The sequence below is a fragment of the Diceros bicornis genome, chromosome 3 (assembly GCF_020826845.1).
Source record: "Diceros bicornis minor isolate mBicDic1 chromosome 3, mDicBic1.mat.cur, whole genome shotgun sequence".
Taxonomy (NCBI): Eukaryota; Metazoa; Chordata; class Mammalia; order Perissodactyla; family Rhinocerotidae; genus Diceros; species Diceros bicornis.
The window spans coordinates 14,415,215-14,440,361 of record NC_080742.1 but is presented as its reverse complement, the minus strand read 5'-3'; the positions used below and the strand labels follow the sequence as shown (position 1 = coordinate 14,440,361).

Below are 25,147 nucleotides of genomic sequence, written 5' to 3'. Positions count from 1 at the left end.
AAAGGACAGAGATTTCAAAATAGCTATCATAAAAACACTCAACGAAATACGAGACAACACAGACAAACAATTAAATGAGATTAGGAGTTTCTTCACAAAAGAGATTGAAATCATAAAGAAAAACCTATCAGGGCTGATGGAGATGAAGAACACAATGGAGGAGATAAAGGAGAATCTGGAATCTTTAAAGAACAGAGCTGACAATATGGAGGAAAGAATTAGTACTTTAGAGGATAGGAATACAGATATACTCCAGATGGAAGAAGAGAGAGAACTAAGACTAAAAAGAAATGAAGAAAGACTCCGAGAAATATCGGACTCTATTAGAAAATGTAACATAAGAATTATAGGTATTCCTGAGGGAGAGGAGAGGGAAAGAGGAACAGAGAGCCTATTCAAGGAAATAATAGCTGAAAATTTCCCAAATCTGGGGAAGGAGCAGGAAATACCAGTAAGCGAAGCCAACAGGACTCCTATATATATTAACAGACAAAGGCCTTCACCACGACACCTAGTGGTAAGGCTAGCCAGGGTCAACGACAAAGAAACAATATTAAGGGCAGCTAGACAAAAACAAAAAATAACGTACAAAGGAACTCCCATCAGGCTCTCAGCGGATTTCTCAACAGAAACTTTTCAGGCTAGAAGAGACTGGAATGATATATTCAAAATACTAAAAGACAAAAACTTTCAGCCAAGAATAATCTATCCAGCAAAAATATCCTTCAAATATGATGGAGAAATAGTAACTCTCCCAGATAAACAAAAGCTAAGGGAGTTCATGGCCACGAGACCGCCACTACAAGAAATACTCAAGAAGGCCCTCAGGCCTGAAAACAAGAAGAGAAAGGGAACACAAAGCTTGGAGTAAGGAGAAAAGTAGGTAGACAAAATCAGAGAAATAGTAGATCTTTACCGGAATAGGTTAGCAACCACTTAAATACTAAACTCAAAGATCAAAGGAAGAAATTCACCAAAAATAAATTTAACCTCATCACTGTAAACACACAGCCACAACACAAGATAGAATAAGGTATAACAAGAGCAACTTAGAAGGGGAAGAGGAAAGTGACTGAATTGACTTAGTATAAGGAAATAGGAGGCTATCAGATAATGGACTATCTCATACAGAAGATTTTTCGCCCAAACCTCAAGGTAACCACTAAACAAATAATCAAATTAAAACCACATATGATAAACAAAGAGAAAACTAGAAGAATCATAAGACAGAACAACCAAACTGAATTGGCAGTCCAAAACAAATGGGACAAGAAACAAAGGAAATGCAAAAGAACCAGAAAATAAGTGACAAAACAGCAACATTCAACCCTCATATTTCAATAATTACCCTAAATGTAAATGGATTGAACTCTCCAATCAAAAGATACAGAGTGGCAGGATGGATTAAAAAGCAAGACCCAACAATATGCTGCCTTCAGGAAACACATCTTAGCACTAAAGACAAGCACAGGCTCAGAGTGAAAGGATGGAAGACAATACTCCAAGCTAATGGCAAACAAAAGAAAGCAGGTGTTGCCATACTCATATCAGACAAAGTAGACTTCAAGATAAAACAGGTTAAGAAAGACAAAGAAGGGAAATATATAATGATAAAAGGGACACTCCATCAAGAAGACATATCACTTATAAATATATATGCACCCAACATAGGAGCACCAATGTACATAAAACAACTATTAACAAACCTAAAAGGAGAAATCAACAACAACACAATAATAGTAGGGGATCTTAACACCCCACTTACAGCAATGGATAGATCATCCAGACAAAAAGTTAATAAAGAAATATTAGACTTAAATGAAAAACTGGACGAGATGGACCTAGTAGACATATACAGAGCACTCCACCCAAAAACAGCTGACTACACATTCTTCTCAAGCGCGCATAGAACATTCTCTAGGATAGACCATATGTTGGGAAACAAAGCAAGCCTCAATAAATTTAAGAAGATTGAAATCATAACAAGCATCTTTTCAGACCATAAGGCTATGAAACTGGAAATGAACCAGGAAAAAAAAACTGGGAAAGTGACAAAAATGTGGAGATTAAACAACATGCTACTGAACAACCAATGGATCATTGATGAAATTAAAGGAGAAATCAAAAACTATCTGGAAACAAACGAAAATGATAACATGCCATATCAAACCATATGGGACGCAGCAAAAGTGGTCCTGAGAGGGAAACTCATAGCGATACAAGCCCACCTTAACAAACAAGAAAAAGCCCTAATAGGCAACCTTAAATTACACCTAACAGAACTAGAAAAAGAAGAACAAACAAAGCCCAAAGCCAGTAGAAGGAGAGAAATAATAAAAATCAGAGCAGAAATAAATGATATTGAGACCAAAAAAACAGTAGAAAGGATTAATGAAACAAAGAGTTGGTTCTTCGAGAAGATAAACAAAATAGACAAACCCTTAGCCAGGCTAACTAAGAAAAAAAGAGAAAAGGCTCAAGTAAATAAAATTAGAAATGAAAGAGGAGAAATTACAACGGATACCATGGAAATACAGAGGATTATAAGAGAATACTATGAGAAATTATATGCCAACAAATTGGACAATCTAGAAGAAATGGATAAATTCTTAGACTTATACAACCTCCCAAAATTGAACCAAGAAGAAATGGAGAATCTGAATAGACCAATCACAAGTAAAGAGATTGAAATAGTAATCAAAAACCTCCCAAAAAATAAAAGTCCAGGACCAGATGGCTTCTCCAGTGAATTTTACCAAACATTCAAAGAAGATTTAATACCCATCCTCCTCAAACTATTCCAAAAAATAGAGGAAGATGGAACACTTCCTGAATCATTCTATGAGGCCAACATCACCCTGATATCAAAACCAGACAAAGACAATACAAAGAAAGAAAATTACAGGCCAATATCGCTGATGAACATTGATGCAAAAATCCTCAACAAAATATTGGCAAACCGAATACAACAATATATTAAAAAGATCATACACCATGATCAAGTGGGATTTATACCAGAGACGCAGGGATGGTTCAACATCCGCAAATCAATCAACGTGATACATCACATCAACAAAACAAAGAATAAAAACCACATGATCGTCTCAATAGACGCAGAGAAGGCATTTGACAAGATACAACATCCATTTATGATAAAAACTCTCAATAAAATGGGAATAGAAGGAAAGTACCTCAACATAATAAAGGCCATATATGACAAACCCACAGCTAACATCATACTCAACGGGGAAAGACTGAAAGCCATTCCTCTGAGAACAGGAACGAGGCAGGGCTGCCCACTCTCACCACTCCTGTTCAACATAGTACTGGAGGTTTTGGCCAGAGCAATTAGGCAAGAAAAAGGAATAAAAGGAATCCAAATAGGTAACGAAGAAGTGAAACTCTCACTATTTGCAGATGACATGATTGTATATATAGAAAACCCTAAAGAATCTGTTGGAAAACTGTTAGAAACAATCAACAACTACAGCAAAGTTGCAGGGTACAAAATCAATCTACAAAAATCAGTTGCATTTCTATATGCTAATAATGAACTAACAGAAAGAGAGCTCAAAAAGATAATACCATTTACAATTGCATCAAAAAGAATAAAATACCTAGGAATAAATCTTACCAAGGAGGTGAAGGACCTATACAATGAGAACTACAAGACATTATTGAGGGAAATCTACGATGACATAAAGAAATGGAAAGATATCCCATGCACGTGGATTGGAAGAATAAACATAGTTAAAATGTCTATATTACCTAAAGCAATCTACAGATTCAATGCAATCCCAATCAGAATCCCAATGACATTCTTCACAGAAATAGAAAAAAGAATACTAAAATTTATATGGGGCAACAAAAGACCCCGAATAGCTAAAGAAATCCTAAAGAAAAAGAACAAAGCAGGAGGCATCACAATTCCTGACTTCAAAACATACTACAAAGCAATAGTAATCAAAACAGCATGGTACTGGTACAAAAACAGACACACAGATCAATGGAACAGAATTGAAAGCCCAGAAATAAAACCACACATATACGGACAGCTAATTTTCGACAAAGGTGCTAAGGACATGCAATGGAGAAAGGAAAGTCTCTTCAATAAATGGTGTTGGGAAAACTGGACAGCCACATGCAAAAGAATGAAAGTGGACCATGTGCTATCGCCATTCACAAAAATTAACTCAAAATGGATCAAAGACCTGAAGGTGAGACCTGAAACTATAAAACTCATAGAAGAAAATATAGGCAACACACTATTTGACATTGGGTTTAAAGGAATCTTTTCGGATGACATGCCTACCCAGACTAGGGAAACTAAAGAAAAAATAAACAAGTGGGACTTTATCAGACTAAAGAGCTTTTATAAGACAAATGAAACCAGAATCAAGATGAACAAACAACCAACCAGCTGGGAGAGAATATTTGCAAAACATACATCTGACAAGGGGTTGATCTCCATAATATATAAAGAACTCACACAATTGAACAACAAAAAAACAAACAACCCGATCAAAAAATGGGCAGAGGAAATGAACAGACACTTCTCCAAGGAAGATATACAGATGGCCAATAGGCACATGAAAAGATGCTCAACATCACTAATCATCAGGGAAATGCAAATCAAAACAACACTAAGATACCACCTCACGCCCGTTAGAATGGCTATAATCACCAAGACAAAAAACAACAAATGTTGGAGAGGATGTGGAGAAAAAGGAACCCTCATACACAGCTGGTGGGAATGCAAATTGGTGCAGCCTCTATGGAAAACGGTATGGAGATTCCTCAAAGAATTAAAAATAGAGATGCCCTATGATCCAGCCATCCCACTACTGGGAATCTATCCAACGCACCTGAAATCAACAATCCAAAGAGGCTTATGCACCCCTATGTTCATTGCAGCATTATTCACCATAGCCAAGAAGTGGAAGCAACCTAAGTGTCCCTCGACTGACGATTGGATTAAGAAAATGTGGTATATATATACAATGGAATACTACTCAGCCATAAAAAAAGACAAAATCGTCCCATTTGCAACAACATGGATGGGCCTGGAGCGTATTATGTTAAGTGAAATAAGCCAGAAAGAGAAAGACAAACACTGTATGATCTCACTCATATGTGGAATATAAACCAACACATGGACAGAGAAAACTGGACTGTGGTTACCCGGGAAGTGGGGGTGGGGGGTGGGCACAAGGGGTGAAGGGAGTCATATATGGGGTGATGGACAAACAAAAATGTACAACCCAAAATTTCACAATGTTAGAAACCATTAAAATATCAATAAAAAAAAAAAAAATGACTGTACCGAATAGAAGAGGAAACATGGATGGGCTAGAAGACAATAACTACGGATAAAATGATACGTCCTCTGAACAGATTCAGAAATGCATTTGTGTGGAGCAGAGAGTGATGAAGGGAAGTTCAGTAGCAGTGTAGAGTAGCAGAATCTTATCTGACCCCTTTAAAAATGAGGGATGTTCCAGATTTGATGGTTTCACCATTCAGATTCCCCCTCTCTGCACCATACACTTCAGGCCAAAGGTCGGGGTGTAAGTTCCCATTGAAATCATCTTTAAGAATCGAGGGCAAAGGAACGACAGGAACACAGAAGGCTCCACCAAAGCCCCGGTCACACCTAAGGAAAAAACAAGCGGAGAACAGGCATTATTTGTCATGAGTTCATGAAGCCATTTTAATTTTTGCATTGCAAAGGAAGAAACTGCCAGTTTTATTAACTTACACACAGCATCCAGCATCACAAATCCCTCGTCCCGAGCACATCCAAGGGCACCCTGAGGCCAGCACCACATTATCAATAGCCCAGGAGTCGGCCCCCACAGTGTAGTTGGCCTGAATCCAGCGGAACCGGGTCCTGGGAGATCTAACGAACGAAAACACGCTTGGTTTGACAAGCAACCTCAACAGGAAGAGAACATTTATTTTAACTCTCCTTTCACTTTAAAGTGCCCTCCTCCAGAGTCCAGTTCCCTTTTATTCGAGATACGACTTTGTTTTGCTATCAAATATTGGATGCTGTTTCCTCTTGACCCACAAACAGGAGAGTAGAAAACACGCTTTCAAAATATTTCACCATTTCTTTCACATAAGAATTTCCAAATACATGCGTAAGATGGGAAGGTTATTTTGAACTACTGATTTTATTCTGTGTTTGAACTACACGCAGAATTTTAGTTTTTGCTTTCAGGCTTTTACTGTTATTCAGTACTGGGAAAGAGATCAAGGATGACAAACGTGAGGAAAAGCCAGAATCTTACAAAGTTCTTGCCACGAGGTCACTGTTCTCCTGTTCGAAACGGTTTCTGAGATAGTAAATGGAAGCCCTATTGAACTGCTGCCTCTGTTTTGGTTCCTGAGATTCTGGCTCCTTAAAGGCGAGGACTAGAATGACATGATGCATTCCCATATTTTCTATTATATTTGCAATCTGTTATTGGGAATACACTGTCAGAAGACCCCTTTATCCAGAAATACACACAGCCTTACCCAACAGCAGCAGCGGTCCCTCACTGAGGACAGACTGCACAGCAGAAGTGTGTCAGTCAGTTATTCGGAATGTGGATCACAGTCTATCTGGAGCAGAATTTTAATAGTAACATTTCGAGTACTATTGTCTCCCCTACACAAGTTCTCCTTCAATGCAACACAGCTGCCAGCGTGGTGGCTCTAAAATGCAAATCTAATCACGTTACCACTCCGCGGAACGCCCTTCAAGTGGTTCCCCAACACACGCAATGTCAAGGCCAAAGTGCTGAAGATGACATACATGTCCCTTCGTCATCTGTCCTCTCCCCTTGCCTTATCTTTCCCTATTTCTTGCCTCACAATTATACTCTGCAGCTGAAGCCCTGAATTTCCCCACCAACTCAGGCTTTTTCTAGTCTTGGGGATTTTGTTTTTGCTTACAACAGCACAAATGCCCTCCCACAAGCCCTCTTCACTCAGACAAGCTCTCCTCACTCATTCAGACTCAGCTCAGACATCAGCTCCTCCAGAAAGCTCCCTCCAATCTCCCCAAACTGCGTTAGGTAGTATCCCCCCGTGTTTCAATAATACCCTTGAGTATTACCTCTGTCATCATTTTATATCATAAATAACTGTTTAAATATCTGTTTGAATCCTGGCATCAGCTTATTCATTTTGTATCAGAGTTCTAAAACACAATAGATATTCAATAAATGTTTGTTGAATAAAAATAGTGAATAAATGAGCTGTGAGTAAGCAATCTTCAATACTCTGGGGGTCCACAGGAAACCGTTTTAGGTTAAATATTAAAATGTTCTGGTTTCCTGTGTTTTTATTTTTCCTGCCATTTGGTTGTGCATCTCTGAATCAGAATTGAACCAGGAAAACAGAAACCACTGTAAGTATTTAACACAGAGAGAATTTAATGCAAGGAACTGGATGCACGGTTAGTGGTAGAGCTGAGAAGTCAACAGGGCAGTGAGGCAACCAGAGTTTAGCAAAGTCAGGAAGCCACTACAAGTCCAAAGCTGGAGGGAGACAGGGAGGAGACACTGTCACTGGTGGCCAGGGTCACATGAAGGGCCATCTGGGGGGAACTGGGGCCACTGAAGTTGGCCAAGATGCACTTGAGGCAGAAAGGGAGGGGGAGGAGTCCCCTGGTTTATCTCTATTGCCACCCTCCAATCTCTTGCCAGTGTTTGCCACTGTCTAAATCTATCAGGAAGCCAGCAGATACAGGAGGCTGGCAAATGCAGCCTGCAGAGGCCAACTGCCTGCAATTCAGAACAGAGCAGTGGAAGGGAGAGGCAGGGATGTGTGGGGGGGGCAGTCCTGGGATGGCACAATCTCTAACCAGCTATCACAGAACACATTAGTTCCTAGAAAGACTCCAAAATTATCCTACGCCTAATCCACAAAAGTGTGTTTAATGCTTTAAGCCCTAATACAACTGTTGAATGTGATCTGAAATGCTGGGGAGGGGGAAGAAAGGTATAAAACAATATGAGCATTCCAAAGGCACCAACCTGTTATTCTTATTGTGGTACTGAGATTAAAACAACTAAGGATACTCTTCCATATGTGATGATTTCACATACTGCTTGGTGCGAATTAATATCAGTCAGGCTATTGGTAATCCTTAGTTTTACAACAGTTTAAAAACGAATCTGGCCTTCATATTGCCAAAGAATAGAAAAGTTCAGCCTTGTAAAACTTGAAACTCTCTAACTACATTTAAAAATTGCAACCCAAAGCACCTTGCACTTTTTTTTTCCTGGCACATTCCATGGATAATTATCATGAGAGAGTAATAGAATTGCCAAGTGGAATCACAATTATTTTCAAATCAGGTGACAGAAACCTAAAGTTCTGACATGTAGCCAAATGACAATTCTCACATGGTGGAGAGTGGAAGGTAGACAGTGATCCGCTTCCAATTCTGGAATCTTTCCGAGGTGTAAATTGAACTTTCTGTGTAGTGCAGACAGCCAATGGTTGGAGGAACACACTCTTCAGTGACAAGATGCCAGTCCTTGCCATTGTTCAGAGAATACTGGAGCTGTACACTGTGGGAGTTGCTGAAGGGCTTGCTACAGCCCATGCTCATTTCAAACTGTAAGAAGGTTGATGCTGACACGTGAAAGTCCCAGGTTTCAGCATAACGAGGTTTCCCTACAAAAAAGGAAAAGTTTAATGGTAGCATGTAATTGTGCTCTCTTTTCTTATTTGGCATTTATGCTTGTAATGAACACTTTCAGTGGCAAACAAAAATCAAGTCTCATCTGAAGTGCCTCATATGTGCTTTGACTTTTCATTTCACATTAACTGTTTTTATTTTGGTTAGCATAGAAATATGGAAGGCTGCTAACTTGAAAAGCTTTACCATCTTGGGAAGGGCTAACATAGAGTCTTACGTCTATAACTCTGCAAATTATGAAACATGGGGATGTCTTCAGAGAGATACTTTTTGCTCGGCTTTTAAGAAACCTTAGTTATATCATACACGCTCTGTGAAAGACAGTTCCAAGAAAGCCATCACTGGGCTTACCAAGTTATATCAGAGGACAATAAAACTCTTTTATTCCCCATAGCCTCCCTCAGCACAGGCAGTTATGCACACAGTTGTGCATTACAGAATCTCCTCTTGGGTTTTAGTTAATTTAGTCCTCTAGTTAATTAAATATTCCCCCTTTATCTAGTGAAAATATATACCTATGTTTTCAGTGAATATCAGAGCAGTATCCATAGAGAGACAGTCAATATCAACTTGACCTCCTTGGATTCGATACCAGTTGGCTTGCAAATCTATAGAACCATCAAATTTGTCTTGAAACCCAGTTTGAGAGCTGTCATTCATTCCTATAAGGACATCATCCAAGGCCCACTGGGCTGAATGCTTCCCTGAAATCAGATGAATAAAAGCAGTTAGAGAAGCTTCATTATGTAGCAATATGAATATCTTTATGACTGTGATTTTTAAATCAAATTGTCTAGAAATTGACAGCAAATTAAGAAACACACAACACAACGTGGCTTTAACTGTATGATCTAAACACTACCAGGAACACTGGGGTGAGCAGTAACTTGCCATGTTGGGGTTGCCACCACCGAAAAGCCGTTGCGGGTGTCTTTGCCTCCCGTGGCAGGTCAATGGAAATGATTTGTGGTTCCAGAAATGACATGAAGTCCAACTCTCGAAGCAAATGCCAGACTATCCCATTGTCATTTGAATACTGAACAACAAGCCCTGAGTTAAAAGACATAAATCCAGTTACTTGGACAGCTTTCCTAGAGGCAAAAAGGGCAAGGAACAGTATTTTTTAAATGGCAAGACTGCAGCAGAAACTTCAAATTGCATCTCACATAACGAGGGCACATCCATCTAGCTTCCAAGGAATGAATTAGGAGACCTGAAGGCTCATCAATTCCTTGACAGTTTCTAATGCACCAACTCCCAGGAAATGGAGAAAAAAATACGTAAGCTCTTTTAAAGACTACTTAGCTTTGTATGAGTGATGAGTAGGTTGGTAAGGAGGACATAAAAATCCACTCCAGATCATGTATTTGAATTTTAGATTCTGTCCTGAATGTTACAAAGTCTCATATCATTATTACATACTCGAAAAACATCTCAATCTCCCCAGCACAAAATCAAGCGGTGCTCTTTTTGGCTGAAGCTCCAGGCAGTGGCACAGCCCAACCTGAATTCTGTTAAGCAGAAGGATCCTTTTACTGGCACTTCACACTTTGCCAGACCTCGGTCACTGAAGCCTGAATGAAGCCAAATTATTAAATTGCAGAGCAGAAAAACTCAATCCCCTCTAATATTAGTCCTACCTTCCTTTCTCTGTGTCTCTCTTCCTCCCTTCACTTACCCTATCTACCCAAGGTCCCTCTGTCTGCGACCAGAGTGAGGTGATTTAGGGACCTGCATGTTCAAGTTAAGGGACCACATGTGCTACTCCTGCTACCTCTCCCAGAAACATTTTTATTTTAAAAGAGGACACAGGGAAAGGGTAATGTTGAATGCAAAGGAAAAAAATTGCTAATGACGAAATGGTGGGAATCAACAGGAGATATATATTCTTAATGGGAGGGGCAGAGGGCTTTCTTGGCATCTATCTAATTGCCTACTCCATAACTGTTCCTGAGACTGGCCCTGCGTATATATAATTATGACTGGGGATACTGAAGTACTTTCTGAGTATTCACAGAAATTATGTTCAGTAAAGTTGTATTTGTTACATTAATTTTATTATATTCTAACCTTTTTGGAAAATTTTAAATCATTCATGGTACATATAATAACTTTTTAATTTCCCCATTATTGACTCACCAGAATATCTCAATTCCTTTATCATGCTGGATAACAAAGAGTTTACTAAAAGTAGGTTTCAAGAAATATTATGATAAAATATAGAACTAAAAGAAAGCCTTCTAAAGCTAATTGACAGCACATGGAATTATTGTTACCACATCTGACGAGGCATGATGCCAGGAACAACAATGACTAATATGCAAAAAATTAGAAATTTCAGGAGAATTAATCTTACTCAATTTAAAATAGAAGAAATCATCATTTTTAATGAGAGGATAAAAATAGCTCAAAGCATAGGAACTCTTTGGGGAGACAGTATACTGTGTACAGGTGTAGCGATGGGCAGTTTGAGCTTCAGTGGGTGGAGGTGAGAGTCATGTGCTGGAGAAGGGAGAGAGAGTCACACCAAAATTCATGAAGAAAAGTGAAGCTAGGCTGTTTCTAGTCTTTATTCTAGTCAAACTGAGGAGTGTATGGCAAAACTCCAGTCTCCAACCCTTGATGTTTGCTCAAAATATGTCCTATTGGCTTTTTAATGTAATTTTGGGTGGCTGAGAGAATGGACACTTCAAAATTTAGTTTTTCTTTTGGCTATTAATTTGTGTTAATATGGTTTACTTTATGTTTAATAAGATGAGAGAGAGAAAAAAAAGAGAGAGAGAAAAGAGAGGGAATAATTTAGACAGTTATCTGGGGGTGGCCTATTCAGAATATAGATTATAGTACCAGAAATGAAGCATCATGAGAATAAAATCTCATTAGCTGGTCCTTTCTGGTACCTTCTCCTCAGAGTATGGTCCAAGGAACACCAACTGCATCACTGGGAACAGGCTCTACCTGTGATGGTTTTAAAACATGTCCACAAATTCTTTGAAACTCTTCCCTTCAAAAAGTGGAGCTTAGTTTTCCTCTTTTTGAGTAAAGTTGGACTTAGTAACTTGCTTCTCATAAATAGAACATGGTGGAAGCAACAGTGTGTGACTTTTGAGACTAGGCCATAAAAGGCATTGCACTTTCTTCCTTGCTCTCTCTCATGGATCTCTCACTCTGAGGAAAGCCAGCCGACAGGTGGTAAGGACACTCAAGCAGCCTCTGGACAGGTCCACACAGTGAGAAACTGAGGCCTCTTGCCACAGCCATGTCACTGAGCCATCTTGGAAATAGATCCTCCAGGCCTAGTTGAGTCTTCAGATGACTGTACCCCTCCTGGCCTTTATCTCCTGTGCAACCTCGTGAGAGATCCTGAGCCAGAACTACCCAGCTAAGCTGCTCCTGAATTCCTGACTCACAGAAATTGGAAGATAACAAATGTTTGTTGCTTTCAGCCACTCAGTTTTAGAGTAATTTGTTATTCAGCATATCACTCCACTCCTGCTGAATCAGAATCTGCATTTCAGCAAGTCTCCCAAGGGATTCAGATGTACATTAAAATATGAGAAGTATGGCTCAAGAGGTCCATACTCCATTTTGTTTCTGCTTGTTGCCTTTCTGGAGTGTCACAGATACCTTCAGGCAGCAACAAAAGTCTGCAGAGATGAGGACCCCGATTCCAAAGGACAATGAAGGAGGGCCTCCCAGGTAAGTATGAAAGAATGGAGAAATGCAAGAAAGGGAAACAGAAAAATCCATATTTTATATCAATTGCTGATCGTCATTAGCTGTGTCATCTAACACACTGTACATGTGACTAAACCACGCCATTTTAGCTCATCTACCAAGTATTTAAGGCATGTAAAACATTTCTCTTTTTAAATTACAGCTCCATCTGCATTCTGCCTAGTCTTATTGAAAATAGCCTAATTTTGATTTACTTCCAAATATGTAAATTGATGCTTCAGTTTGAGTAAGTAAAAAATCTTTCCTTTCATCACTGGAAGAGATTTGTTCAAGGATTTAGGCAGATTTACATTTTAACAATCAGTTTTCAATGAAAGGCTGACAAATGCCTGAGAGATGTGAATTACATGGCCAGCAGTGAGTTCAAGAAAATGACTCAAGGGTAGTTGAGAACAAGTTGCTTGTTCCTGCAGGGATCCTAAGGGAATCTGAAGTAAATGCTTCCCATTATACTCTGGTCAGAGGTTTTTAGAGTTTTTTTGTTTGTTTTGCTTTTAGCTCATAAACAAATAGGAGTATGGATTTGTGATTTTCAGAAGAGTCACGCACACAGTTGCCACACTATCCTAACCTCGAACTATCTATTTTAAAATAGTAATTTTGTTTTTTTGTGAGGAAGATTAGCCCTGAGCTAACATCTATTGCCAATCCTCCTCTTTTCGCCAAGGAAGATTGGCCCTGGGCTAACATCCGTGCCCATCTTCCTTTACTTTATATGTGGGATGCCTGCCACAGCATGGCTTGATGAGTGGTGTGTAGGTCTGCGCCCGGGATCTGAACCCATGAACCCTGGGCCGCTGAAGTGGAGTGCGCGAACCCAACCACTATGCCACCGGGCCGGCCCCTTAAAAATAGTAATTTTATTTCAAGAGTTAAAGAAAACATTAAAATGATCTACCTCTGCAATCAGAAAACAACATCCTAAGGACAGGACCCTGTCTTCTTTAGCACCCCTCAAAGCTCTTGTCTCTGCATGGGCAGAGTAGGTACTCTAGAAATATTCATTTATTTTGAACCACATATTGTTTCTGTAGGATGATCTTGTAAAAACTTAAATCAGATTACTTCGCTGCCTGATCTAACAGCCTTCAATTGGGTTCCAGGACACAGGGCTCATACCCCATGTCCTTACCATGGCCAGCAAGGCCCTGCATGACCCAGCTCCCGCCTGCCCCTCATGCACACCACGCCCCAACCTTCAGGAGCCCAAGCCACACGGGCCTTCTTTCTGCTCCTTCAACACCACAGTTCTTTCCTGCCTCAGGGCTTTTGCTGTTTCTTGTGCCTGGAAAACTTTCCCTGAGCTCTCCATGTGCTGGCTCCTTCTTATCCTTCAGATTTAAATTTAAATGTCATTTCCACAGGGAGCTCCCTCCCAGACCATTCTACCTAAAACAACATCTCCCCCAGCATAAGTTGACTTTCTATCTCATCAGCTTATTTATTTCTGTCTAGCCTGTCGATCTAACACCTTCTTGCTTATTTCTTTTCTTTACTGTTTATTTTCTAACTCATCTCACGAGAATGTAAGTTCCCTCAAGGGTAGGGGTTTTGCCCGCTCTGGTCATTAGTGCCACACTGGTTCTGCCCCTTCTGCACATGGCAATTTGCACTTCTTATCCCCTTCACCACACTCTCTTTTCCTCTGCCACCTGGCTGGCAGCACCCAGAATCTACTCAGCAGCTGCCTCATTATCCTGGGTGCTGGAATGACCCACGATGAAGATGTAGCATAAAGGAGAAATCTTTTTTGTTTTAACCCACCGAGATTTAGAAGGTTGTTTGTTATTGCAGCAAAACCTAGCTCATCATTACTGATGCAGCAGTCTTTTGGTGACACTGTATCTGTAGCACCTGGAACAGTGTCTGGCTTAGAGCAGATTCTTGAACAAATATCTATCAAAGAGATTAGGGAACACAAAATGGTCTATAAAAGTTTTCAGACTATGGCTTCAGTAAATAGATGAGCTGGATAATTACCAGACTAAAACTACTGAGATACTCAGAAAAAGTCAAGAAAGCTTTCAGTTAGTGATGATATGGCCAAGGACATCTAGAATTGATGCACAGAGCTATCAGTAGCTCTATTGACTGACAGGTACTGTTTAAGCCAATACGTTTTACACAATCAGGCCTCTGATAATAACAAACTTAGAAGCTGCAAAACTCTTCATATGGCATTCATGAGATCAAGGTTTGGAGGAGGACCCATCTGAGAAGCCCGTGGATTTTGTGCTAGGAACCAACTCACATTCAGGGTCCCTTAAGGAATCCCAACATATCTGTACAGCTCCTGAAGGCCACCTATGTATGGTTCAAGGCTTTTGCATTTCTTTAAGAATAGAATCATTGAGACAGAAGACGGTGTGGATGCCTAGAGAGAGTAGGGTTCTGGGCAAGGAGAGAGGCAGCATAGCATGGCAGTTAAGGGTAGGCTCTGGGGCAGCATAAGTGGTTTGAATCCCTCCTCACCCACTGAATAACTGCATGATCTGGGGTAAGTTACTTGACCTCCCTGTGCCTCCGCTTCTACATCTGCAAAACAGGACTGAAAATATAGTAGTCCTCCCACATCTGCGGTTTTGCTTTCCATGGTTTTGGTTACCCACAGTCAATAGCGGTCCAAAAATATTAAATGAAGAAGAAGGGTGAGTACTGCGCAATAAGATATTTTGAGAGAGACCACATTCACATAACTTTTATTATAGTATATTGTCATAATTGTTCTATTTTATTATTAGTTATGTTGTTAATCTCTTACCCTGCCTAATTTATAAAGTAAACCTTATCATAGGTAGGTGTGTATAGGAAAAAACTGTATACACAGGGTTTGGTACTGTCTGTGATTTCAGGCATCCACCAGGGGTCTTGGAACGTATCCCCTGCAGATAAGGGGGGAGTACCTATGGCAAAGGGGTTGAGGGAGATTAAAAGAGTTAACACAGATAAAACACTTGGAACAGTGCCTTGCATATAATAGATGCTCAGTATAAGTTAACGTCTATTATGACCATAACTGGTACCCAAGGATTGTAGTACCCCTGGAAGGTTTATGGGCAGGAAGTAAAGTTTGATCTGCATTCAGTAATGCCCTATGCAAACAGGTTTCTAGCCTCTGCGCTGAATGTGAAATTCTCTGCTATCTTTTTTCTCCTTGTGGGAAGTTATAAAGGAACAGGGTTTCCTAAAGCAAATATACGTTGACCCAAAGCAGACACGACGTTTTTCAGGCTGAAGGATCTGGGTGTGGAATCTCAGAGATCACGGCTCTATGCAGCCACTCACTCAATCACGGAGAATCGAAGAGGAGTGAGCCAGGTAAGTGTATCAGTTTGCAAAATCCTGGCCAAACTTTGGGAGGAAAAAGAACTAATTTGCCAATAGTAACTGTAATTTCTATGGAAATATAGCAGCGTACCTTCATTTCTAGCTCTTGGTTTGATGCAGGTAATGCCAGAAGTTTTGCTTCCAATTTGTATATAAAACTGAACAAGTCTGGGGAAAAAAGAAACTTCAGTTTACTTACAAATAGGTGAGTTCAGAAGACATTTAACTTTTTGCATTGTGACACATTAAAAAAAACCTCTTGTAATTCTTAAGTATTATTTTTAAACACAAAGGGCATATGACAAGCAAAAACTACATAAACTATATAGTAAGTTAATTCTGTAACCATTTTTAAAAAGTTAATTAATATGACATTAATTTATTCTGTAATAAGGATCTAAACAAAAGGATACAGTTTAACCCCATTTCATTCATGGCAAGTCTGATGTAATTTAATGAAATCACTGATTTGGGAATTCCTTAAATCGAGATAATACTATCCTTGGAGGATGAGGAAAAAACTAACATTAAGAAGTTGAATGTTATATTTGTTTAGGGCCAGACAACTGCCTATATTACTGATTTAGACTAAGATGGTTGAATTTCACACTGACACTCACTCAGAGTGATGTAGATTATGCTGCAGTCCATGGTAAATCACAGAGGGTGCCTACATGCTAGCACACCTCCGTAAGAAGGACGCAGAAGGAAGAGGTCAAAGGGAAAAAAAAACACCACATGGAACCCCAGGTTTTAGTGAGGATAAGTTCTAAAAGTTTCAAACATTTCTCCAGTTTCCTTTCTTCCAATTCTCAACTAATTTAACTGGTAGAAAAAAAGCACAGAGTTTTATTTTAGGTGTGCTACTATTTCATTTGACCCTAAAACCAAGCAGTTTTTAAATTTTACCAGTAGGTGTCAGTGTAGGTATTTTAAATTTCTGGAGCAGTTTTCAATAAGTGCCTACAAATAAACTCAGATAAATGGGGGGTGCAACATTTTCGGACACAGAATTTCAAGTTGGAAAAATCTTTGTTTCACCTGGCATATATTAAAAATAATACCAAATACTTTTCATAGTAACAGAGAACTCTAGAAAACCAAGCTGACATGGATTAGATGTACAGGCCTTAATGATGACGGTATACTGATTAAGTAATGATGGTATCTATTTTGCAGAAACTACCTAGTTTATTCTAGAGATAAGGTTATGCTTCATTTATACATATCAGAATCTATACAGAGAAACATTATGATGTAAACCCTCAATAACAGAGCAGAGTGTTTCAGGTTAGACCACATGGCATGGTAAATACTATGTTCATGGACAAGTGTACAATTATCTACTTACCTGATATTCCTGGTGTCCAGAGGGACGGTCCTCGCTTCCCTTTTCCCAGGGCCATTGAAGTAGAGAGATCTGCCGTCATTAAGCGTTCCACAGCCCGTTCCCACCTGGCCTCCCGTTATCTTGTACCACAGAGGGTTGAGCTTCCCCTCAAACCTATCGAACATCTCACTGTGATTAGGGACGTTAGACACACAGGTTCCTTGTGCGGCTTCCGAGAAAAGAAATACATAGCAGAGAGGTTTTGTTGAAATCCTTAAACATCAGAAGACACATGCAATGCGTGGCAAAGGAAGCATTTGCACAGGTGTTAGGGGAAAGAAACCACATCAAAATTTGTATTTTGCAATTGTCTGCCTGACATACAGCCATCACTACCATCATCAAAAACACTCTTCTGCTTCTATAATTTTTTATTAGAGAGACATTGGGAACTACACATTTCCGTGGTTCTTGCTACTCAGAGGATTTGTGCAAACTGAGAAGCAGATTTTGTCCACAATAAAATTTGCTCATTTGTTGTCCTTCTGTTACAGGATCAATAAGGAGCTAATCCCAGATTTTAAAAAAACACTCTGAAACCACAAGTGACAGCCCCCTCTATAGGAGGCCTGCAGGAACATGTTCGTCCTCCGTCATGTGCCAGACGAGGGGCAGAGCGCTGAAAAGCTGGGAACGATCCTTCTAAAGTCGCCTCCAGCAGAAATTCTAAAAAAAGATTTTGAAGCTTATAATATTTTCTTCAATTTTACTCTTTAATCTCAGCTCCCTTTTTATTTTTGCTTGTAGCAACACCCAAGGGCAACTGTGTCCAAAAAATACTTCTCTTGAAAGTTCCCTTTTGGCAGTCTTGGATTTATCATTTCATGAGTTGGCTTCTACTTTAAATGTATAAAATTACATTTCTTATAAAAAGCAATGTAAAAAGCACAGGTAGCCCCTGCAGCAAAGTGGGTTTTAGTTTTAGAGAATGTCTGCTGGGGTTTGAAGCCTTGTTCCTAGCTGTGTGACCTTGGGAGAGTTACTAAACCTTTCTGTGTCTCAGTTTCCTCAAATGTAAATAGGGACAATAACAGTACTATGGCAGAGGGTTATTCTTAGAATTAAATGAGATGAAATAAACAGCACTTACTATAGTGCCTGACATGAAGTAGGGACTCAAGCAATGTTCATTATTATTACTATCACTAATAAATAAATCTCCTTTAGGGAGTGAAATTTGTGTTATCATGTTTTCTTCCTTAGGCAGCTCGAAACTACAAAATATCTTAGCACCTCATGTGCCTGGGTTGCAAATTCCTATAATTAGGACTTAAAGAAGAATAAACTCAGAATCTATTTTCTTGGAAGAAGTAACATGAAATATAGTAACTAGAGATAAACGTTTTACAAACAAACCATCAGATACATGTCTGCAGCCTTACCGGTGTACCCCAGGTCACAGAAACACACCCCTGAAACGCAGTCCCCATGGCCGCTGCAATAACTGGGACAAGGCTCAGATATGTACACGCCATCCAAACCAAAGGGAGGCACGTTTTCCTGTGAGCTGCTCTCCTGGATCCATCGGAATCTGGTCTTACTGTTGGAAAAAAACAACACGTGTTCCTTGTACCAATATTTCATACCAAAGCACTGAAATATAGAACTGTTCAGAAAAATTCAAGAGAGATTTAATATTTACTTGAAAGTCATGTCCACTTGACTGGACACTTAACCTTCAGGAAGCATCTCTCTCAGATCTTTCTCAAAATGTCTTGATTTCTTCTTCAGCATAAATGTTTCAATTTCAGGAGGGAATCAGGTACAAAAGACTTTTGATGGTCAGAAACATTATTGGTTTTTACTTGAATAGTTTAAGAGCCTATTTAGGAATTTTTGAAACCATCAAATAAAATGATCTTTGCTAGGACATATAAGGGGACTCTGGCTACTTGCCACTGGCATGATTCTGGTAGAGAAGAGTTAAGTTTGTACTGACAGCTCTATTTCTACCTGTTGCCTTCCTTGCCTTCCTCTTCAGTTCTCATCTTCAAATCTCTAAGATGCTCATTCCATGAACTCTTAGCAACCAGCTGGGCTGCCAGTGAACACTGGTAACTGCCAAAGAACAAAAGAGGGACCTGGTCCCAGTGCTTCAAAACCCTGGAACACCAGTGGGCTGGGCTGCTGCCCAGTCCTCCTTCCCCACAACAACAGTTTTGATGCTGCCAAACTAAAACTTGTCTCAGTTTCTGCCAATCTTTCCAATCCTGTCAACGCATCTCTTTCCTTTTCAAATATATGGAAACCCACACGCATCTATAATTTCATACCAGGAAAATACCTCTTCCTTCTTAGTTCTACTGGCATCAGAGAGGGATGATGGATTAGGCTATCTAGATTCCAATTAATTTTGCTGCCAATATTTATAGGCTTTTGAGTGAATCCAGTTTCTTCATTACAAGAATAAAGAATCTTAAAGATTAATGAAGATTGTCAAAGATAACCGTAGACAAAGATGGCTCTTTCTCCCCTCTATTATTGTCAAAATAACCCGGCAGTATCAGAACGCATTTCTTTCTGGCTCCTCAAATAGCTTTGGTATTTTGGCAACCCTGAACCTTAACTCTTGCTTTTTCTTCTTCATTATTTTCAGTTACGTACTCTTTGCAAAATGTAACCAACAATGTTGCTTACTAAGTTTAAAAGTCTTCAGACATTAATCACCTATTAATGCAAGTCCCTATTTCAATGTGCTAAGAGGTAGGTGAACACATCTTTTATTTCATTTGGAGCTAATTCAAAATATGTTGGTCTCATTTTTTAAGGCAAAAGACAACTGAATTAAAGAAGATTAGAAAAATAAAACAAAAGCAAAAACGAAATACAGTTGTAGTATGGTGGACCTTGGGAAAATTCCTCCCATTGGGGTTGTAACGTTATTTAGCCAGTGAAGATATTTTTCTTCTCCAAGGAAGTAAATGGAATTGATGAATAGCAGCTTTTGCCAATTTCTCTTAAGGAACACTGTAAAGCCTCTGGTGTCCCTTCCAAAAGACAGGCTGCAAATCTATGATAGAAGAGGAAAACACACCAATTCCCTGATACAAGTCCTCCAGATTAGACGTCATACTTGCCTCTTCTTTTTACATTACTATAATAGAGCCAGAGAAACATAGATCCACAATGTCTGCCCCATGGAAAGTGAAGAAAAGAGGTAAGAAAAACTTCTTTTCCCCTCTCAAGCTCTCTCACCTGCACAAGATGAGGACATCTCTCTATTAACTGCTCACTTGATGGAAGAGGCAGGCTCAGACTGAGGCCCAGAAGCATTCAGAAGGTTGAAGAATCCTACCTTTAGGTAGAATTCTAGAAGCTTTGGTAATCTGATAGTGAATGAAGTGCAAGTGAAGCCCTCTGACTCATCTCTGATTCTTGGGGTCCTGTAATTTTCATTATAATAATAAAAGAATCAAGATCTGGTCTGGCCAGAGAGAAGAGGAGTCTCTGTTTGTAGATCCTAAGGCTGCCATAGACCCAAGAAGCAGAGTGTGCTGTTACATATTTGAGAAGGTAAAAGACCTCAGAAGCTCAGTATTAAGGAATTCATATTTAAATAAATAAAAAACAAAACAAAACAAAATGACTAACCATTTGGTTAATAGGGTGAGTCCAGGACCTGGTGAATCATACTGAGAGTCCTGGCTGCAAGCCTATATTTCAGAGTGCAAGGGCAAGATATGGTACCTCTTTTCCTTCTTTTAATCTTTGCTGGTTGGTTTTTAGTTGGAAGGTGCAAACCAAAGCAACAAAGTTTTCACTGATCACGACGTGAGCAAGCTTGGCTTCATTTCCATTTCTCCAAGTTGTGCCTGGTTTCTGATGCCTACTGCTAGTCTGTTCTCTCAGTAGCACAATCTTGCAATTGAGCCCAAGTTAATTTAGCAACCTCAGGGTCTCTGGATTAAGAGGAAGAATTAGCAAGGAATTTACTACAAAATGTAACCACAAAGAGACCATCAGAAGAAGGGAGGGAATAAGTAGGCCAAAGTTAAGCTAATAAGCATGTCTAGATTCCACATAGTTTATCTTTTTTAAAATAGAGGAGGTATAGCTTTGAAATTATGAATTTCATTAATGTGTGTGTGCACACGTGTGCATGTGCTATTCATGCCTTTTCAGGGAGACATGGCAAAATGCACAACAATGATTTCTTGCTAAACAGCACTGAACTTATTTTGGAAAACATATTTTAAAAAGGGAGGTGTCTTCAGTGTAGCTAATCACCTATTGCTGGTCCTTCCTCCTCATTCAACATCCCTTCATTCAACCAGCATCTACCAAGCGCCTACAACATGCCAGGCACAGTGTAGGGCTGGGCATACGATGGGGAGCAGAAATCCCACATGGTTCCTGCCTTCACGTAGCCCACAGTCGAGTGAGGAGACCCACTTAATCAAACCCCTGCACAGAGAAATGGAAATGCACAACTCTGATCACTACCACCATTGAGAAGGAGATAGAGCTAGGACAGCATGTAACAGAGGTCCAAAGACCTGATAGTCAGGAAGGTCTGGGAAGGTGTTAGAGGAAGCGATGACTGAGGAAAAGAGAGTTTAATTTTATGGAATTTCACTAGAAATAAATCATACTGTGGTTTGACTATTCACATTCAAATCATTCAACAGAACTTCCCCTTTGTCCTGTATGTCTGAGATAAGGAAGAAGTAGAAGACTCCATCTCTTTGTCCTCTTTCCAATTGTCACTTTTGTTCAAAGGATATCTGAATGACCAACAGAACAGTTTCTATACCTCCCCCTTCCACCACCACACTTCAGAGACGTGTTGCATCTGTGTCTCAAGCCACAGAGGTTCCTATGCACCCGCCTGTCCTGTGCAGAGGGGCATAGGTGATGGGGAGTAGTGGAGGAGACATTCTGCAGAATACTAAGCAACTGTGTTTCTAGCCCTTCCCAGAGACATCAACTTTTTGTATTCTGCATAGGGAACATAGAGCAGGCTGAGTGGCGTACTGTACGGTTGGAGATGCTGCTGAGAGTTAGGAAGGATGTACCAGCATTTATTTACCACCACCAATGTCTCTCCTCTGTAGGCAAGAACCAAGAGAATTAACATGAGCACAAACTACTCCTTTGAGAAAATCAGCTTAGAATTATTTGTGAAAGAGCAATGTTCTAGTAACTATTATAAGCATGTTGCCTGGTGGCAAAACAGCTCCAAATTTTAACAAATTTCACACTTGGAATTCTCAGCTTTCCAACACTGCATTTGGAGATATCTGAGTTTAACATATTGCAGAAGGAACAACAACAGCTCAGTTACTTGGGTTAAAGTAGAAACATATTTACTACTCTTTAGTAGAGAGTTCTCTGTCAACAAATGCCATCAACCAGCAGGCTGGATGGTATTCAAACGAACCAGGAGGCTGGATTCTAATGGAGAATATTTTTTCTTCCAAAAGCTGAGGTCCAAGAAAATATTGATAAATTAGGAGCCTCAAAATATTGGCTCACTTTGTGATGCTAAGGACAACTTTCTCTTATTTCTCATGTGTGGCTTTACCAATTGGGTTATTCCACCCAACATCAAACAAACGGCAGTTTTAGATTCAACTCAATATTATCTGGCTTTGGGGAATCAAACCAGATCTGTGTTCCTTGGCTTCTGATTCTACTGACTACTTTCATAGTGATGTCTTCCAGCATCCTGGTTTTCTAGTCATTGCAGCAAAGATGTACCGCCTGATGTTCCCCAACTTCCTGCCATGCTTCACTTACCTATTTGGAAGGACTGTAGTTGGGCCAGTTTCAGAAAAGCATGGGTAGAGGAAGTGGTGGAGTTGAGGAGCACAAGAGCTACACTGTTACATGCTTGAGATGGGCAGGAAGCAGGATGAGAAGGCTATTTAGTTGCAAACACAGATATGTTCTTACAGAAAAGGTAAGGTGTCTCAGAGAATGAAGCCTAGAGAGTGGAACCAACAGCTGAGAAGAACAATAGATTAGGGACCCACTCCAAGGGAGCAGAACTGTCTTAATCAAGGAAATTTTCTTCTCCCAGACATTGCTCATAGGAGGAGGAAACCCTAGTAACAAGTATCTTACTGGCTTTCAGAATTCCTACGGGCCAGTGGCTGCTATGTGCTTTCCATTCTTTCCATTATTTTTGAGTGGGAGTGTCTACTGTAGTTATCCTGTCATTGTCTCACCATTGTATGCTGGGTATGGGTGGGTTGGATAACTTGTTTTTTTAGTTCATAGGTATATGGATCAAGAAGAGCCATATCCAGAGAGCTATATCCACACCCTGACCTGATGTAGATCATGAGATCAGCAACTTAGTGCCTGATGCTGTGACGGGATGAGACTTTGGGGGTCTTGGGAGGACAGTGAATGCATTTACCTGTGGAAGAGATGTGAATCACTGGGCCTAGGACTAATTACGGTAGACTATTACAATAATGCTCCCCAATGAATCACACCTCCTTGTGTACATGTTTCTCTGTAATGTGACTTTTCTGTACACCCTATTACAAAGGGGAGTCTGTTTTCCCACCCTCTGAATCTAGATTGGCCTTGTAACTTGCTTTGACCAATAGGATGTGGCAAATAAGATAAGGTCTTGCAGCTTATACCTTTTTTCTCTTGAAACTCTGGAAACACCTGACTGTGGATACTGGTACAAATATTGAGGTGAAGACTACATAGAGAGAAAGGTCCTGCTGATCCCAGACACGAACCAACCCACCAACTGAATGCATAATGGAGCCCAGGAGAGACCAGCAGAAGAACCATCCAGCCAATCCCACAAAACTATGAGAAATAATAAATCGTTGTTTTAAGCCATTAAGTTTTGGAGCGGCATGTTGCATAGCAATAGATAACTGTACAAATATTATCCTAGGCTGTACTGAGGAATATGAACAAGTAGGAAAAATGATTAAAAGAAAGTAATGCATCTATGCATCCCAGATCTTTTTTCCTTCCACCAGTTAAGAGATGACAAGATCTGGAATAGCTGCATTGGATTCCAAGACGGAAATTGTGTGTTCAGACTGGCAGAGCCACCCTGTCAGCTCTGAACTGCTTATCTTTGATTTGTTATACAAGAAAGAATGGACTTCTATCTTCTTTAAGCCTTGTTAAGCATTTGTATTTATTTCTTTGCTACAGGAGCTGAACTTGTAACCCAACTAAAGCAGAATGCAAGTTAAATTATTAAATTTCACTAAAGAAGGTCAACTCATCAACTCTTCCACTTATACATCAAGTCATTTGAGTATCTCTTTGATACACTACAAGAACACACTGGTATGTAAAGACAAAAAATTAACTTATAAATTGACTTGGATCCACTGATTGACAAATTCTTTCTTGCAACAGTTGGTATTTAAAGATTATGTTTCAAAGTTTAGTAGATTAGCACAGAAACTTGTAGATCTTGACCAAACAGGTTTCTTCCCTATCTGGGTAGTTTGTCTACCAAAGTCTGTGGTGTAACTTTTTGTGGGATGCACATTTCAGTAATGAAGAGGGCAGAGAACACAACCAGCTGATCCAGCTAGATGATGCAGAGTAAGTTTGGTGATCAATTAGGTGAAAGATGTCACAGACAGAATGGTCTCTAAGAACTTTACGAATAAGCCACTCCTATAAGATTGCTAAGCTTTTACCACTGAATTAGTCAGGATGAGATATGTTATGCTGAGCTAACAAACAATCCCCAATCTCAGTGGCTTAACCCAACAGAAGTTTATTTCTTGCTTATGCTACATGTCCACTGTAGGTTGGCAAGGAAGTCTTCTTATTGTAGACACTCAGGGACCCAGACTGATGTAAGCTTCATCTCAAAGGATGCTTTCATGAAGCAGAGAATGTGGCAAAATGCACATGGGCTCTTAAAGTCACATGTTTAATTTCCATTCACATTTCATTAGGCCATGCCAAACTTTAAAGGATGTGGGGAAAGTATAATCCTACCATATTCCAGGAAGGAAGTCAGCTGGAAATATTGCTGAATGGCACTAATGAGT

At 39.8% G+C, this 25,147-nt stretch overlaps 1 protein-coding gene across 2 annotated transcripts in view; it reads right to left on the bottom strand.

The window, feature by feature from the left end:
• Positions 1 to 25,147, bottom strand: part of RELN (reelin) — a 485,778-nt gene that overhangs the window by 78,767 nt on the left and 381,864 nt on the right. For both annotated transcript variants that reach the window (XM_058523829.1, XM_058523821.1), the window contains exons 29-36: positions 18,536 to 18,693; positions 17,115 to 17,322; positions 15,855 to 15,931; positions 9,590 to 9,748; positions 9,214 to 9,402; positions 8,400 to 8,673; positions 5,759 to 5,899; positions 5,476 to 5,653 (exon numbers count right to left, since the gene is read on the bottom strand). In XM_058523829.1, coding sequence (XP_058379812.1) covers positions 5,476 to 5,653; positions 5,759 to 5,899; positions 8,400 to 8,673; positions 9,214 to 9,402; positions 9,590 to 9,748; positions 15,855 to 15,931; positions 17,115 to 17,322; positions 18,536 to 18,693 — 1,384 coding nt within the window. The remainder of the gene's footprint in view (positions 1 to 5,475; positions 5,654 to 5,758; positions 5,900 to 8,399; positions 8,674 to 9,213; positions 9,403 to 9,589; positions 9,749 to 15,854; positions 15,932 to 17,114; positions 17,323 to 18,535; positions 18,694 to 25,147) is intronic.